This window comes from Rhinolophus hipposideros, assembly GCF_964194185.1.
Source record: "Rhinolophus hipposideros genome assembly, chromosome: X".
NCBI classification, from domain to species: domain Eukaryota; kingdom Metazoa; phylum Chordata; class Mammalia; order Chiroptera; family Rhinolophidae; genus Rhinolophus; species Rhinolophus hipposideros.
In genome coordinates this window covers 9,294,785-9,310,171 of record NC_138046.1, presented here as the reverse complement: position 1 = coordinate 9,310,171, position 15,387 = coordinate 9,294,785, and the positions used below count along the sequence as shown (strand labels likewise).

Below are 15,387 nucleotides of genomic sequence, written 5' to 3'. Positions count from 1 at the left end.
ACTTTAGAGGTAAAGATGAAAGCAGGCGAGCAGTTAGGAGGTTATTATAATGATCCAAGTGGACGATGGTAGAGGCTGAGACCAGGGTGGTAACAGCGAGCTGATGTGGCTAACACCAAGGTTTTTCGCTCAATCAACTAGAAGGACGGGGCTGTCATCTGCCGCAATGGGGAGGCTGTGGGAGGATTGGGAAGGGGGGGAGTCAAAGGTTTGGCTTTGCATGTGTTAACCCAAAGTCCTCAAGGCGCCTCTTAGGCAGTCTGGGGTAGTGGAGTGGGTGCTGGCATAGCCGAACCTGGGGATCAGAGTGGGGACTGGAGGGCAATAGATATTTAGGAGTCACTAGGGTGTGGATGGTATTTGAAGCCATGAAATTCATCAGTATGGCCTCCTCGAGGGTGAGCATAGATAGAAGAGATGAGAGGTCTGCATCCTGTCATTTCAGACATCAGGGCATTGATGCAGATCTCACAAGAACAGTTCATTAAGAATTGCCCTAATGTCCTATCTTTCTTTTTTAATTAACATGTCATTGTTCCCTTTTGAGACAGTTGCACTGTTTAATAATCGTTCCTAAGTGTCCTTTTTCTTTTTTTAGTGGCTTTTACCTGATCAATTACTAATACTATTTAAAATTGATAGGTATTTTTTGGTCTGGAAATCTGATTTTTGTGGAACATCATTTTTAAAAGACTTAAAAGAGATGTTTGTAGCCATAGAAAATTGAGGTCTCCAAAGTAATTACTGAAGATTGAAGGTAGCATAAGTCTAGTCTAAAGTTTTCAGTTATTTCTTTGTTAAAAGTCTCATCAGATTTGGTTGTGATTTCAAATCTGGTGAAAAATCAAACGATGTAGTATTAGTAGACTATTTGTTTCTTCACACTGAACTTTAAATTCTGTTCTTTTGCCTTGTCTAGCCAATATTTGCATTTTTAAATGAAGAAAAGTTTAACGTGGATGGATGGACGGTATATAATCCAGTTGAAGAATACAGAAGACAGGTAAGCCAGTAGGTACTGTGGCATGTGGTGAATCTGAAACATAGACAGTGACAATATGTCATCAGTCATACTCTTTGAGAATCAATCACATCCTTGCTAAATATGTTTTTAATGGCAGTAGTGTAATATAGCTTATTCTATCAATTATTCTATAGCCATATTCAAGCTGCATTGAAAACTGGCTGGCTAAGTTCTATTTCCTTCCCTTACGTGAAGAATGGTAGCTATATGTTCATGAAATGAAACAAATACTTGGAGTCTAGAAAAATCAGGCTTCTTTAGCTTCCTATTTAGGAATCGATGTTGCTAAATATTTATATATCTGGGAGCTCTAAATCTACTGGCCGTTAGGTTTCAATTATATGCATTCCCGTTTGCAGATTCAATTGAATTAGAACTGTTTCCCTGTGATAATGTCTTTTCCAAGAAAGCTTTGATGAATGTATATTAGAATTGCCTCTTATGTCAGCTATCACCTACATGTGTGTTTATTTGCTGTAATAAAGGTAAGAGTCTTGGAATAATGTTCCTGTTCCAGGACAAAGGTCTCTTGTGACATGTTTGTGAAAAAGACCCTGTGCATGTTATGTAACAAGAGTCACAATTTGACCGCTGGTATAACCAACTCTATAGGACAGCTAGGAGTTTTATGGTGGGATTTTTCATAATTATCATTCTGCAAAGCTCTTAAAATAATTGGGAAATTTTGTTGAATGAGCTTTGAGAATCAAATCAGGCCCAATTGCATTATCTGAAAAGGCAGTAACTATAAAATAAAGTAAAATTGCAGAACCCTAGACTTGAGAAGAACCTTCTAGCCACCACCTCCACTACTAAACACCTTGGTTGATTTCTGTTTTCAGTCTTGATGAGCGGTGTGTGTATTCATAAGCAGATTCGATGCTCAGGAATGGGGCTGTGGGAGTTTATCTCTAGAGCACATGTGTGAGGTAGTATGTCCTATTGCTTCTAGAAATCAGCTTTAGACTGTTGTTTTCAAAAGGTTTGTATACCTGTCACTTTAATGACCTTTGTTTTGGGTCAGTGATTGAGGGGCAGATGAAGGACCATTGAAATGTATTTCATGTTTTGGAGATCTCTGCAGCATTATGTATTAAAATATGTATACCTTATTTTTAGAGTGTTATTGACAATATTGAGACTTAGTTTTTCAGTCAAAGCTTCTAGCTTGAAACAAAACAGTTCCTGTTTTTAAGATTGCATGCATCTCTGAACTGTTGAAGGTATTTTGTTCTAGACTGTCATTATATTTCCATCGTTTTTTCTTACAACTTTCTGAGGAGACTACAGCTCTCTAATTGGACTCAGCATCAGACTCATCTGTTTGGTCCATCGCTTATAGGACCAGACCTAAAGAAAAGCTACAATGTATGTCCCAAAAACTAGCACCCACCTAGCTCACTTTTGTGTATGTATTTGTGAGTATGGGGAGAGAATATTCCACCACCTCTGGCTCTTGTCCACACTAGCTACAATTTTGTGGGTAGATGATAGGGTGGGAGGTGTCTTCATTGTGTCCCTGTCATATTAGCAGTCTCCTTAGACCACAAGTGACTGGGTTTCTCACACAACCTGAAGGACGATCATCGATCCCAAACAACTTGATTGGGAAAAAAAAACAAAAACAAAAAAACCCTCTTAGGAGGTGGCGAAATGAGCCTCCCCAGAGGGGTTCTCCTTTACTTGCCCTCTGTGACTTTCTTCACACACTTAGCCTCTTTCTACTTTGGAGCAGACTGAAGCATTCACTCTGTTTTGAGTAGGGAGAGGGAGTTGCCTGATCGCTTTTCTACTCTCAGTTAGACACAGATTAAGATGGCGGGATGTACTTTTCTCTAGGGAGGGCGGGTGCATGGATGGGGGATGAACTTGGGTTTATCTTTGTTGTACCAGTAGTAAAGAATAGTTTGACATGAAATAAAGTGAGATCTCAAATTCAAGAGAATCTGTATTTACCAGTGATAGTTTAGAATTATGGAAACCGCCAGTGTTTTGTCTTATGTTTTTACGTTGTCTGGATTATTGATTTGGCTCCCTTATTATAAATCGGTAGACCATCACTACACCGTGGTCAGAGAGGCATGTGCAGATTCTGCCAGAAAGAAGAAAGGAGGTCCAAGGCCAAATGCAGAGATAAAGTTGTGCAGTACTAACTCGGACTGACTTTTCTTCCTGCAGGGCCTGCCCAATCACCACTGGAGAATAACTTTTATTAATAAGTGCTATGGACTATGTGACACTTACCCTGCTCTCTTGGTGGTTCCATTTCGTGCCACAGATGAAGATCTCAAGAGAGTTGCAACTTTCAGATCCCGAAATCGAATTCCAGTGAGTACTGCAATTAATGTTTTTCTCAGAGTGCCTTTTATTCCGTAAGAACGGTAATCAAGTAATTCAGGGAAACACTCTTGGATTTCAGTCCAACAAATAATTATTAAGTACCTCTGAGTGCAAAGCACCAGGCCAAATGGGAAAAGATGAAAGACAGCACCTGCCTTCCCAGAGCTCACAATCAAGGACGGAGAATGAACACAAGTAATTCTTATACAAAAGAAAGTCCAAGTAATGCTGTCATATGTAAACCAAATGCTAGGTGGAACGAAAGCAGGTAGGACAGGGTCTTTGTGGTATTTCTCTTTGTAGCACAATACCAGATATCTGATAGGCTCTTGATAAATACCCGCTGAGTCATGCTGGAAACATGCTGGAAACCTTATATTATAAAACGCATAAGTCCAGGCTTGTGTACATACTCACCTTTATTAGGATGGGCTTCCCCTCGGCACATTTGCAAGCTGCCTTAATACCATTGGCATATTGGAGTCAAGGGCAGATTATTGCAGACAGTATACTTAACGGTGTCATTGGACCTAGTAGTACTGGTCACAAAGTTCTCTTGGCTTCTTAAATATTTATGTTCAAGTCATACTGTCTAGTCTGTGCACATAAATTTTATTGATGAAAAGTTTAAAGAATCTCCCCCTTTGTTAATATCACGGCATGTCATAATAAGTACTCTGTTTTGGTTTATAAACAAGGGTTGAACAAATTAAGATTTAATGTCACCTTGCCTTTAACTTCCAAGTCTAGATATTTTTGTCCTTAAAAGGATATTTGTGTGAAACTTTTTTTGTACTGTCAACATAATATGAATTGTAACTTGTAAAATTCACTTGCCTCACTAACTGAGTGTCTGTTCATATCTTCATGATATATGTTATACTTCAAAGTATGTTCCTTAGCTCATGTTGTTAATACTCAGTGCCAAGGAAGCTAGAGTTACAAGTTCATTCCCGTGCTCTTTTTGGACATATTTTTCTGTGCCATAGCCACAGTCTCCACTTCTGCCCTAGCCAACTGTGTTGCTAACACATGCCTTGCCCACAGGAGAACTGGATTAGGGTAGCATGGATCGATTTTGTTCACCCCTTCATTCAGTTAATGTTTATTGAACATCAACTGTGTCAAAGGGTCGTGTGTGTGTGTGTGTGTGTGTGTGTGTGTGTGTGTGTGTGTGTATTTATTTCATGGGATTTGGGCAGGAGAGGAAATGAAATAACCGTGGCCAGTCAGCTATGCTTAGGCTGCCATCTTGATTCAGCAGTTCCCACTATTCTGAGTAAATGAGAGCCCACTCTCTGTAGAGCAAATTGAATGCATAACTTTTTACTTATGTAGCCATTTTATTGATCCTTCTTACTTTGTGGTGGCCGCCAATTTGCATTTATTTTTCCTAACAAAGCTGAGGCTAAGCTGTCTGTCATCTCTGTATCTTTATAGATTATGATGCTTAATAATATCTAATAGTAGATAATGTGCTTTTTTTCACTATACCTTCTGCCCACCTGACTCTTGACTATAACCCAGAAAATGTATTTGCTTTTAATGTGAAATTATTAATATTTGATATTTAGGGTTTTGTAAAGTCCATATAAAAGTACAAAAAGAATTGGTGAGAAAGCAATCTTATTTTGTATGTAAAGAAGAAACAAACACAAAATATCACTGAATAGTGAAATAGTCCACATGCATTAATGTTCCCATTAATAGATACATATTCCTTTGTTCTCAAACAGGTTTGTCATAATGTCATGGAAGTCTTTAACATATAAGTAATACATATTTATTTTAGACATTTTAGGAAATACTGTTAAGCAGAAAGGAGTCTGCCACCTTGTGAGAACCAGTTGACATGTTGGTATATGTCCTTCGAGACTTCCTTCTATGTATACATATTTGTTTACTAACAATTGTCACCCCAATAAAATTAATTTTAAAAAAAAATTAAATTATTCTGTAATTTGTGTCCCAATCTGCTTTTTGTACCTAGCATTATCTTGGAAATAACTTTCCACACTTGCCAGTGTGTAAACATACCATAATGTATTTGATCAGTTTTCTATTGTGAGACATTGAGGTTCTTTTTAATCTTTTGCTATTATAAACAATGCTGTAATAAACGTCTTTTGGCGGCGAAATCTTTGTGCACATCCTTAATTATTTATGGCTTCTAAATGGTAACTTTAATAAGAATAACCTGATATGATACCATATACTTTAAAAGCACTCATAGTAGTTGATATTATGAAATTAGCACTATTTGTACCTGGTCAGCTGTACAGCAAGCATCCTTTTTAAAAGGTAGCTTTAAAAGGTAGAGATCCCAAAAGAAAAAGAAAGTAAGAGGTGACACAACTCATAAGAGTAGCATTTCTTAACAAGGCATGGTAATTCCGGTCTTGAATCTCCCAGGCACAGAGAGGAGGGGTGGAAGAAAGGAGGGCATTGGTGGCACAGGGCAGTTTCTTGCATATGACCTCATTTAAATTTTAAATGTGATGAGGGTCTTTGTCAAATAATAAGTCTCTTGTATGTGCCATGATTTGCTCTTTTAAAAGTGATCTCACATCACATCACCAAGCTGGACACCTTAAACTTATAACTTATACATTGTTATATGTCAATTATATCTCAGTAAACCTGAAAAAATTCAAATTCATACATGTACATACATAAAAGTGATCTCATGTCTTTTATCTCTCTCGAAGCAAAGGCTATAGGAAGTAGGTGAAGAAAAAGGAGGCTGATGAAGGGCCAGTGCTTTTCCCAAGTCTTCCCAGTTCTGAGCCTTTGGACTCTTAGGGGCCAAAGTGGTGTTTTTTAACTGGTCTCTGGCATGGCACAAAGACTCAGTGAATGAGTATTCATATTGTCACAGGATCTTTCTCACCAACCCATTGTCATCTTCACGCACATCAGATTTTAGAAACATCAGTGGTTTTCATTTGCCATCGTGGAGGTGGTGACTTCAAAGACAACAACATATTTGGCTCTGTAGTGAGCTCAAACCGTTATGCTTCTTGAATTCCTATGTCTGCTCTTCATAGTTTTTTGTATCTGACTTGACTGGCCGTCCGGCCTGCCTCTAGCAGATAACTCGAGCCAGCACCCTCCACGGCACTGGGTACTTTACCTGCGTTCATTCTTCCTTCATCCTCCCAGCAGCACCATGGGGTAACCCTATGCCACATTCGGTGAGGGAGGAGCAGGAGGTAACAGAGGTTGTGGGCTCAGTGCACAGAGTCACGGCAGAAATGTGCCCCCCCCCCCCGAGCCTACACTGCTACTCAACACGCTCGCCTCCTGGTTCCCTTTTTTGAAACAACTTTATTGAGTTGTATATCAAGCAATTCACCCATTTGAAGTGGACACTTCTATAGCTTTTGGTTTATTACATTATTAGCTGCCTTTTACAGGTATTTTTCTCCTGTGCTATGAGCTGGGAAACCAGGTATCAAATGTGCTAGGTGTGTGTATTAAATTAGAGAAGACTGAGTGCGAGTAAAGGCTCAAAGAGCTCTCCGAGGAGTTGGGTATCCACACTTCATTGTGGAGACTCTGGCAGCCCTTTTGGCTGTCCTGGCATCTTTTCGCTTCCCTTGGGTTACTGCCCCCTGTGTTAGATTTTAGAATTGAAAATGTTGGGGAAAACGACCTGCGGATGTGAGTTGGTATTGTAGAAACATGTTGTGTCAGAGGTGATTTCCTTTATCTGTCACTTTTTGCTAAAACTGTTTCTTTGTGATGGTAAATCTAGTGCAAGTTACAGAGGTGAAATAATAACAGAAGCTTTTTTTTTTCCTTTACATGATGTAAGTATTTTTAGGTAGGCATTTGACTTCTATTAGCTATGGTGCTAATTAAGACTAGTAAAGCAGTTGGTTATTCTAATTATCTCTGAATAGCCATCATTGTTAAATGAGTGTTTCTGGGCACGTGCCGTGAAATCATGGTGAATAAGTATTCCATTTCAGCAAAAGCAGAATCACCTCATCATGATTGTTAGTGCTTTATTTTGTATAGTTTTCATTGTTTTGAGATTTGTCTTTTTCTTGATAGCTTAAAATTTCTGAACTAACTATAGGTGCTGTCATGGATTCATCCAGAAAACAAGACAGTCATTGTGCGTTGCAGCCAGCCTCTCGTTGGTATGAGTGGTAAACGAAATAAAGATGATGAGAAATATCTCGACGTCATCAGAGAGACTAATAGACAGATTTCTAAACTCACGATCTATGATGCACGACCCAATGTAAATGCAGTGGCCAACAAGGTGAGTATATTTAATGATACGATAGAAACTTAACCTTACGTACAGCATATGGTGTTTCTTTTCATGTGAATGCTTTGCCACGCCATGTCAACATGTGGGCTTAAATTAATCGGTAAACTTAGTTTAAATAAGAGAACTAGTTCACTGAGGCAGAAAGTGTTTTTAATCACAAAATGTATCTTAAAAGTTGAATACATTAAAATCAAATGAAGGTAATCTTTAGGTAAATTAGGCAGGTCTAGAACTGTAATGAACTAGGGTTTTGGGCAGAATCTCAGGCAAAAGTCAGAATCTCTTTGGAGCTCTTTAGGCTGTTGATGGTCAATTCCAATGTCTATATTATGGAGGCATCTGTGAGAAGTTGTGGGAAGGTGTACTTGTTAAAATCCTAAATTTGGAACTTTATCAAAACAGTTTCTTCACTGTGCTCATCAATGTGTATTTTCATTTATATGATTCAAGAAATAAATAGATCTGCGTATGTGAATTTTATAATCACAGACACACACAAACACACACACACAATATTATTCTTTTCCAAGAAATCTGTGTCAATTGTCTTCTTGGCCTTCTTAAGCAGAAAATGTCAAGTGTCCCTGAAGTTGACTGGGGTTGTCATTGTGAACTTCAGTGACAGCATACTGTTACCTTCGGGAGCTGTTCGGAGTCTGCTGCAAGGTGTAAGGCCATTTGCCCCTATACTGAATGGCCCCAGGTCATGTTGTGCTGTTTCCATTCGAGTTCTCCTTTCTGTCTTGTTGTTTTCCTTCTCCTATTACTGCCAGCTATCACAAGTGCTGCAGTGACCCGGCCTGAGTTGCTCATCCACATTCCGCCTTTCAGATTTCTTGTTTCTCATCAGCTGTAGACTTCGATTTCATCATCTTGAATACTTTGCTTATCCCGAGGTCATTTATCTGGCTTCTTCAATTATTCAGAGCACAAGGCAAGAACCTGAAAGCAAAACAAGTCCTGGAGCAGCTCAGACAGACGCAGCAGCTTTCTAAGTGGGGCCTGTGGCGTCTGTCTGCATGCACCTGTGTCAGATGGCACGTGGGGGTGGGCACTCCACTCACAAGGTTGTGAATCTTATGCACTGACTCCTGGGGGACCCTCCTGCCTGTTGTGTGCTCCTGGATCAGCTGTTTGTTACTATAGGTGGTTTGTGTTTAGGGAATGAAAATGATCTTAAAATGATGTGTAAAGCAATCAGGAAGTGAAATCAGTAAGTAAACTAGGAATTATAAGTAAAACAGTTAGGAAATTAAATCTAAATATGAATGTCTTCTCAGATTATCCTTAACTTTAGATATTTCTTTTCCTGATATCCTTCATATAGAATTCAGCCTTGAATACGCGTATGACATGCAATATTTCCATGTATACTTTTAGCCTGAAATAGATACAACATTAAAATGCAGTATTTAGAAAGAATATTTTGAAATTCTAAAATATATAAAATGCACACATCATATTAACTGTAAATCTCATTGTTTATAGCAGTAGAATTCATGAATGCCTTTTAACACTCAGGAAATATGCCTGTGTTTCTAGTCCTCTTAGGAATGAAGGGAAGGAAAAAATTAAGGAAGAAAAACCAAAGCTTTCAAGATCTCTGCATCATTCTTTAAGAAGCATACTCAGGTTCTCCACCCTCAGCTGCCTCTCTTTCCTAGTCATCTATATCCATAGCAACAGGCCCTTGGACCTTTATATTGTTGTACCGGGCAATCTGGGTTGTTCTTTTTTGTCGAAGAGAAGAAAATTGAAAAGAAGACTTCAAAACTACCCAGAGATGGAGAATTTGCACTTTTTGAGAACTCGATCTATGCTTGACTAATTGATTTTACCCTCCTGACTTCTGTTCTCTTTGGATCTAATTGTTCCTCCCTTCTGGATATTTAGAAATTTACAACCCTACATGTAACAAGCAATGCCACACCATTTTACATATAAAAAACAAAACCCAGGGGTGGATAAGATCCAGCAAGCTGCTTTAATTTTGCCACAGTACACTGGGATGAATTAAAGTGCAACTGTATTAATGTCTGTTTTTGCCAGAAACTTTGGAAATGAGTAATTAGTATGTTTTTGCTTTTATTTTTTCACGTATCATCGTCAGTTACTTATGAAAGAAACTCTGATGTGAGAATCTCTTTGAAAATCACTAACTATTTAAAAGCTACATGTGAAGAGAATCAGGTCGTCCGTGTATGGCAGGAGTGACATGTGTCATCACATTATAGGTGTGTAGATCTCGCAAAACTTAGGCTCTCTCTTTCCTCCCAGGCCCTGTGCCTACAGTTTACAAAAGGGACAGCCAGGTGAATAGGAGCACTTCTGTCGTGACCTCTGATCAGAGCTGCCAGGTGTCATTCGCTGAGGCATGGATAACCAAGAGGAGGGGAAGATGACCCATCTGTCTGTTTACTCATTAGCTAATTAATCACTCTTTAAAAACAACAAAATGAGTGTTGTCTACTTACCACTGATGCTATTTGTAGCAAGCTTGAAAAATATATTTCTTTCTCAATAAAATATATTTTCTCACTTAGAGCCTGTGGTGACCAAGGCCTCTGGCTTGTACATACGTCTCCAGGTTTAAAGTTCAAGTGGCAGCCTTATTTCTCCTGCAAGAGACCGTCTCTGTGACTAATCCTGGAAAAATCCTAGGATATACTGGCCCTTCAAGTTTATATTCCTTCTTTTGTTAGGAAAAAGAAGGAAAGGGATGTAATGTAGTGAGGCCACATCTGTCTGGGACTTGCCCCTTTGCTCTTCAGTTCCACGCACGTTTTCCTATCCTTTTCCTACAGGCATTCTGAAGTTAGTATAGTGTTGCTTTGACGATATGTTTACCTTTCTGGTGAATTCACATATTCATATGTTTTTACGATGTTCATTAGCATTCTTTCATTTCGGCTTACAGAACATCACTTTCTTCACAGAGCCTCTGAATTATTTAATTTTTTCTTAAAGAGCCAGAGGCCACATGTTCCGTGGCATTTTAAAACATTGAGGAGCATGCAGCCAGGTTACTAAACGGAATTGTAGCATTTCTTCTTGGCTACGTGGTAAGCGGGCCTCTTCACCATGCCCTGAAGGTGAGCCAACGGCTGCCCTGGCAAGTTAATACTGGTAGGTGCTGCGGTAGGCGGCAGCTATGTTGTCTCCTCTTGAAACTTTTTGTTCTTTAAGGGCCCACTATGTGCAGTGCTCTGTTCTTGGCGTTTGCATAGCAGGCAGACAGTCATGGTACACTAGGAAAGGTTCGGGTGTTGAAGTTGGATGACTTAATTTCTGCTGATTAACTGTGAGACTTTGGAGGTAGTTAAATAGCATCTCTTCTGATTTGGAAAATAGGGATGGTAATATCTCTCTTGTAGCATTGCTATAAGAGTTAAATAGAATTATGTAAAGCAAGAATCACAGTACCTGGGACATCATAGGGGCTCATTAAATGGTGGCTGGTGTTAGGTATAATAGAGTACTCATATGGCTTCTTTTAATTCTGGGAGACCTAGGTGGTATTATCCCCTATTCTACGGGAAAGGACGTTGAGGCTCAGAGAGGTTCAGTGCCTTTCCCCAGATCACACAGCAAAGAGGGGCTGAAGCTGAGCTATCAATCTGGGTTTGTCTGACTCCAAAGCCTGTTGTTTTTCTCTAGCCCATTGGATCTCATGTGAACGTCATTACAATGCCAGTGCCTCCCCCTGCAAAGTAGTCTAACAAAACTAATGGACGATGAGGACCATTCAGAACCCGCTCTTGCCTTTCCAGATCCGGAAAAAAAGCTAGTCATTATAGAACGTTTTGAAAATGATTGTTTTCTCGCAAATACACATCCCCAGGAAATTGCCAGCCTGCCATTCTTTTTCTAGCTCAAAGTGTGACTCATGTTGTTGAGGCTTAGTGTTAACTAGGAAGTTAAGTCCCCTCAATCATTGTATCTGAACGGCAAGGTTTGGGATTAAGATTTGGAGTACCAATAATTTTTCAGGTATTTGTGTAAGTTACCGATGAAATACAAAACCCAACTGATTGTATGTGTATCTTGTTGCTTCTTAGGCAACGGGAGGAGGATATGAAAGTGACGATGCATATCACAACACCGAGCTTTTGTTCTTAGACATTCATAACATTCATGTTATGCGGGAATCTTTAAAAAAAGTCAAAGACATTGTTTATCCTAATGTGGAAGAATCTCATTGGTTGTCCAGTTTGGAGTCAACTCATTGGTTAGAACATATCAAGGCAAGTACATTTTTGTAAAAAAACAGTAATTGTTTAGTGAAACAGGAATTTTTTTAATCCTTAGATTAAAAGAAATTGAACCGTGAGAGATGAAACATATGTAGAACAGGGTTCTGCATGTGACAGTTTTGTATTTCCTTATAATTTGCTTACCTAAATTAGAGACTTCACAGCATCATCTCCAGAATATTCTTACAGTTTATAGAGATGTCACTTTCCATCTGGTCAATAATAAGTAGTTAAATCTTTCACGCAGGTTTATTTCAAAAGTCAGTTTATTGTCTAACTACTAATGGGTATGACCCTCTAGCGAGAGATTGTTTTTATTAAAACGAATCTCCAATTGACTTATTTCAAAGAATAAATTATGTTTTTACTATATTCAGACCTTCATCTTGATAAAGGCATCAAAAACCTCCATTCTTTTAAAAGTAAAAGTACTTGAAGCTATCTGAGGGAACTAACACTTTTAGTAGCTGCTATTTGGTTCTATAAACAAGCAAACAAACAGAAAGCCTACTTTAAATAGGTGAATTACTGGGTGGCCGGATGGCTAAGTTGGTTGGAGCGCATGGGATGGTAGGTTGCGCCCCCTGCAACTAAGACTGAAAACAGTGACTGGACTTGGAGCTGAGCTGCGCCCTCCACAACTAGATTGAAGGACAGTGACTTGGAGCTGATGGGCCCTGGAGAAACACACTGTTCCCCAACATTCCCCAATAAAATTTAAAAAAATAAATAGGTGAATTATTAAGACAGATTGTTTTCTAGTCAAATTTTATTTTCCAACTCGATGGGAATCTTATTTTTATTTTGCCCGTCTTTCATTTTTTTCTTAATTTATCATCCTCAAAAGTAAATTGTGAAAATAAGACTTGTGACAATTAAATGTAATGTGGTATCCTGGATTACAAAAAGATCATTAGGTAAAAAATAAGGACATCTAAATAAAGTATGGACTTTATTAAAAATAAGTTTCTTAATAGTTTAATAATGTATCAACATTGGTTTATTAGTTGTGACGAAAGAACTATACTATTATAATATGTCAATAGAGGAAACTGGGTCAAGTATATGCTAAAAGGTGCTTTCCATTGCATCACGCCTTCAGGTCTAGACTGGTTGCACCTGTTGGGCTAGTGATTTTTCTAACATGATCAAAATTCATGTTGAAGTCCTGACTTCCAGTACCTCAGAGCATGACCTTATTTGGAACTCAAGTCATTGCAGATGTGATTCGTTAGGATGAGGTTCTACTGGAGTAGCGTGGGCCCCTCATCCAATAAGACTGGTGTCCTTGTAAAAGGGGAAAATTCGGATACAAAGACACATGTACACGAGAACACCATCAGAAGATTGGAATTATGCTGCCACAAGCCAAGGAACTAACAGAAGCTAAGAGACAGGCCTGGAACAGGTTTTTCCCCTAGAGCCTTCAGCAGGAGCATGGCCCTGCCAATAGTTTGATCTTGGACTTCCGGCCTCCCAGTTCTGGAATGTCTGTTGTGTAAGCCCCCAGTCTGTTTTAGTTTGTTATGACAGCCCCAGCAAAGTAAGACTATCACGTACACGAATACCACTTTAAAATGCAGTTTGGCTTTTTTTTTTAATTAAATTTATTGGGGTGACAATTGTTAGTAAATTTACATAGATTTAAGGTGTACAATTCTGTATTACATCGTCTATAAATCCCATTGTGTGATGAGGGTAAAGGGGATCAAATATATGGTGATGGAAGGAGAACTGACTCTGGGTGGTGAGCAGTTTGGCTTTTTGTGCTTGGTTTCGTTTTGAATACCTAGTCGCATTCAAATGAAGTTTCTTTAGAGAAAGAACAGATCCTGCAGCTCCTGGTGTTCCATTTACAGAAACCTTTCTGTTCCAGACATTCCTAGTATTTTAAAGCAGGCCTTTTTCTAGAGTTAAAACCTGTCATTTCAGATGGAAGCACTACCTTGCAGCTCCTTACCAACTCGCATGTGTTTCTTTGTCAGCTTGTTTTGACAGGGGCCATTCAAGTAGCCGACAAAGTGTCTTCAGGGAAGAGCTCGGTGCTCGTGCACTGCAGTGACGGATGGGACAGGACCGCCCAGCTGACGTCCCTGGCCATGCTGATGCTGGACAGCTTCTATCGGAGCATCGAAGGATTTGAGATATTGGTTCAAAAAGAATGGATAAGTTTTGGACATAAATTTGCATCTGTAAGTAAACAATGAAGCTCATGATTAAAATGTCCGGTCACTGCTATTTGGGATTTAAAAACTAGTTGTTCAACCATATCTTTGCTTTTAAAAAGAAAATCCAAGGAATGTTCATAAAAAACACTCGACGGATTTGAAAACGTGTGGTGCCTTGGGCTAGTGAAAGTCTCCTTAGGAGACCTGTTTATCCATCTGTACTATTTACAATTTCACTTGAAAGTAATAGAGTCAGCATAGAAATGTTTAAATCAAAATTGCAGAAAAGAAGGAAGATAGGCTGACAATTCTTTTTCAATGAATATTTTAGCTATTAGAGCCGAATCTGTGTTATAGAAATGCTAGACTTTTAGTTAAGGCTTTTGTCATTATTATTCTCTGATATGCATTTTTGAAATCGAGAGAATGTATTCAAATTCCTATTTCCAGATCTTGTTTCCAGACACCCTTTGAATAAGCTTTTTTCACAAGCTCCCTGACGATACGCAGAAAGGCTGCCGTGTAGCCCTTTAGCCTTCATCCAGGTTTCATAAGTAGCGTGAATAACATGTTCAAGTACAAAGAATCATTGTTTAGTAAATGAATAAATGGTGAGGCTTTTGTCTTGTTTTTAAGAGAGAAAGAACTTACTTTTAATTATAATAATCACACCCTTTTGTGTATGGTTTCAAGCCTTGAATCTTTAGGACTGGCCCCTTAGCAACTGTTAACATACTCTGCACGATAATCGGGTCCAGTCTGCCTGCAGCTGCCCAGGGCTTGGACAGAATTCCAATCGAGTGAAATAGTTATACCACTCATATACGATGATGCTTTGTCAGTTTGTATTGGCATTTTATGTAAGTTTATATATACTTAATTTTCATTGTTTCCAAACCTTATATTATTGTCTATATTGCCAAGGAAAAATATACTATTTACTTTCTAAGAGACTTGGCGTTTGGAAAGCACATTGCTGAGTAGTATCGTCACATTTTGTGGGTTATATGCTTTCTCAGTTTTGTACCTATAAATTAAAACAAATCATCTTCATCAATTTATTTCAGAGGATAGGTCATGGTGATAAAAACCACGCCGATGCTGACCGATCTCCTATTTTTCTCCAGTTTATTGACTGTGTGTGGCAAATGTCAAAACAGGTAAGGGATATAGAGGATAGAAATACAATTGACTTCATGTTTAAATATTTTGCTGTAATATATGAGATTTGCCTCCAAATAATACAGGGCAGAGGTAAGTTTGGCCATGTGTGAATAACTGTTGAAGTCAGGTGAGGGTACGTGGGGTTCCCTTTTC

At 38.8% G+C, this 15,387-nt stretch overlaps 1 protein-coding gene across 10 annotated transcripts in view; it reads left to right on the top strand.

The window, feature by feature from the left end:
- MTM1 (myotubularin 1) overlaps nt 1-15,387 on the top strand; it is a 96,086-nt gene that overhangs the window by 66,749 nt on the left and 13,950 nt on the right. For all 10 annotated transcript variants that reach the window (XM_081043453.1, XM_081043457.1, XM_081043452.1 and 7 more), the window contains 6 exons: nt 920-1,003; nt 3,203-3,352; nt 7,449-7,637; nt 11,708-11,893; nt 13,888-14,094; nt 15,138-15,230. In XM_081043453.1, coding sequence (XP_080899579.1) covers nt 920-1,003; nt 3,203-3,352; nt 7,449-7,637; nt 11,708-11,893; nt 13,888-14,094; nt 15,138-15,230 — 909 coding nt within the window. The remainder of the gene's footprint in view (nt 1-919; nt 1,004-3,202; nt 3,353-7,448; nt 7,638-11,707; nt 11,894-13,887; nt 14,095-15,137; nt 15,231-15,387) is intronic.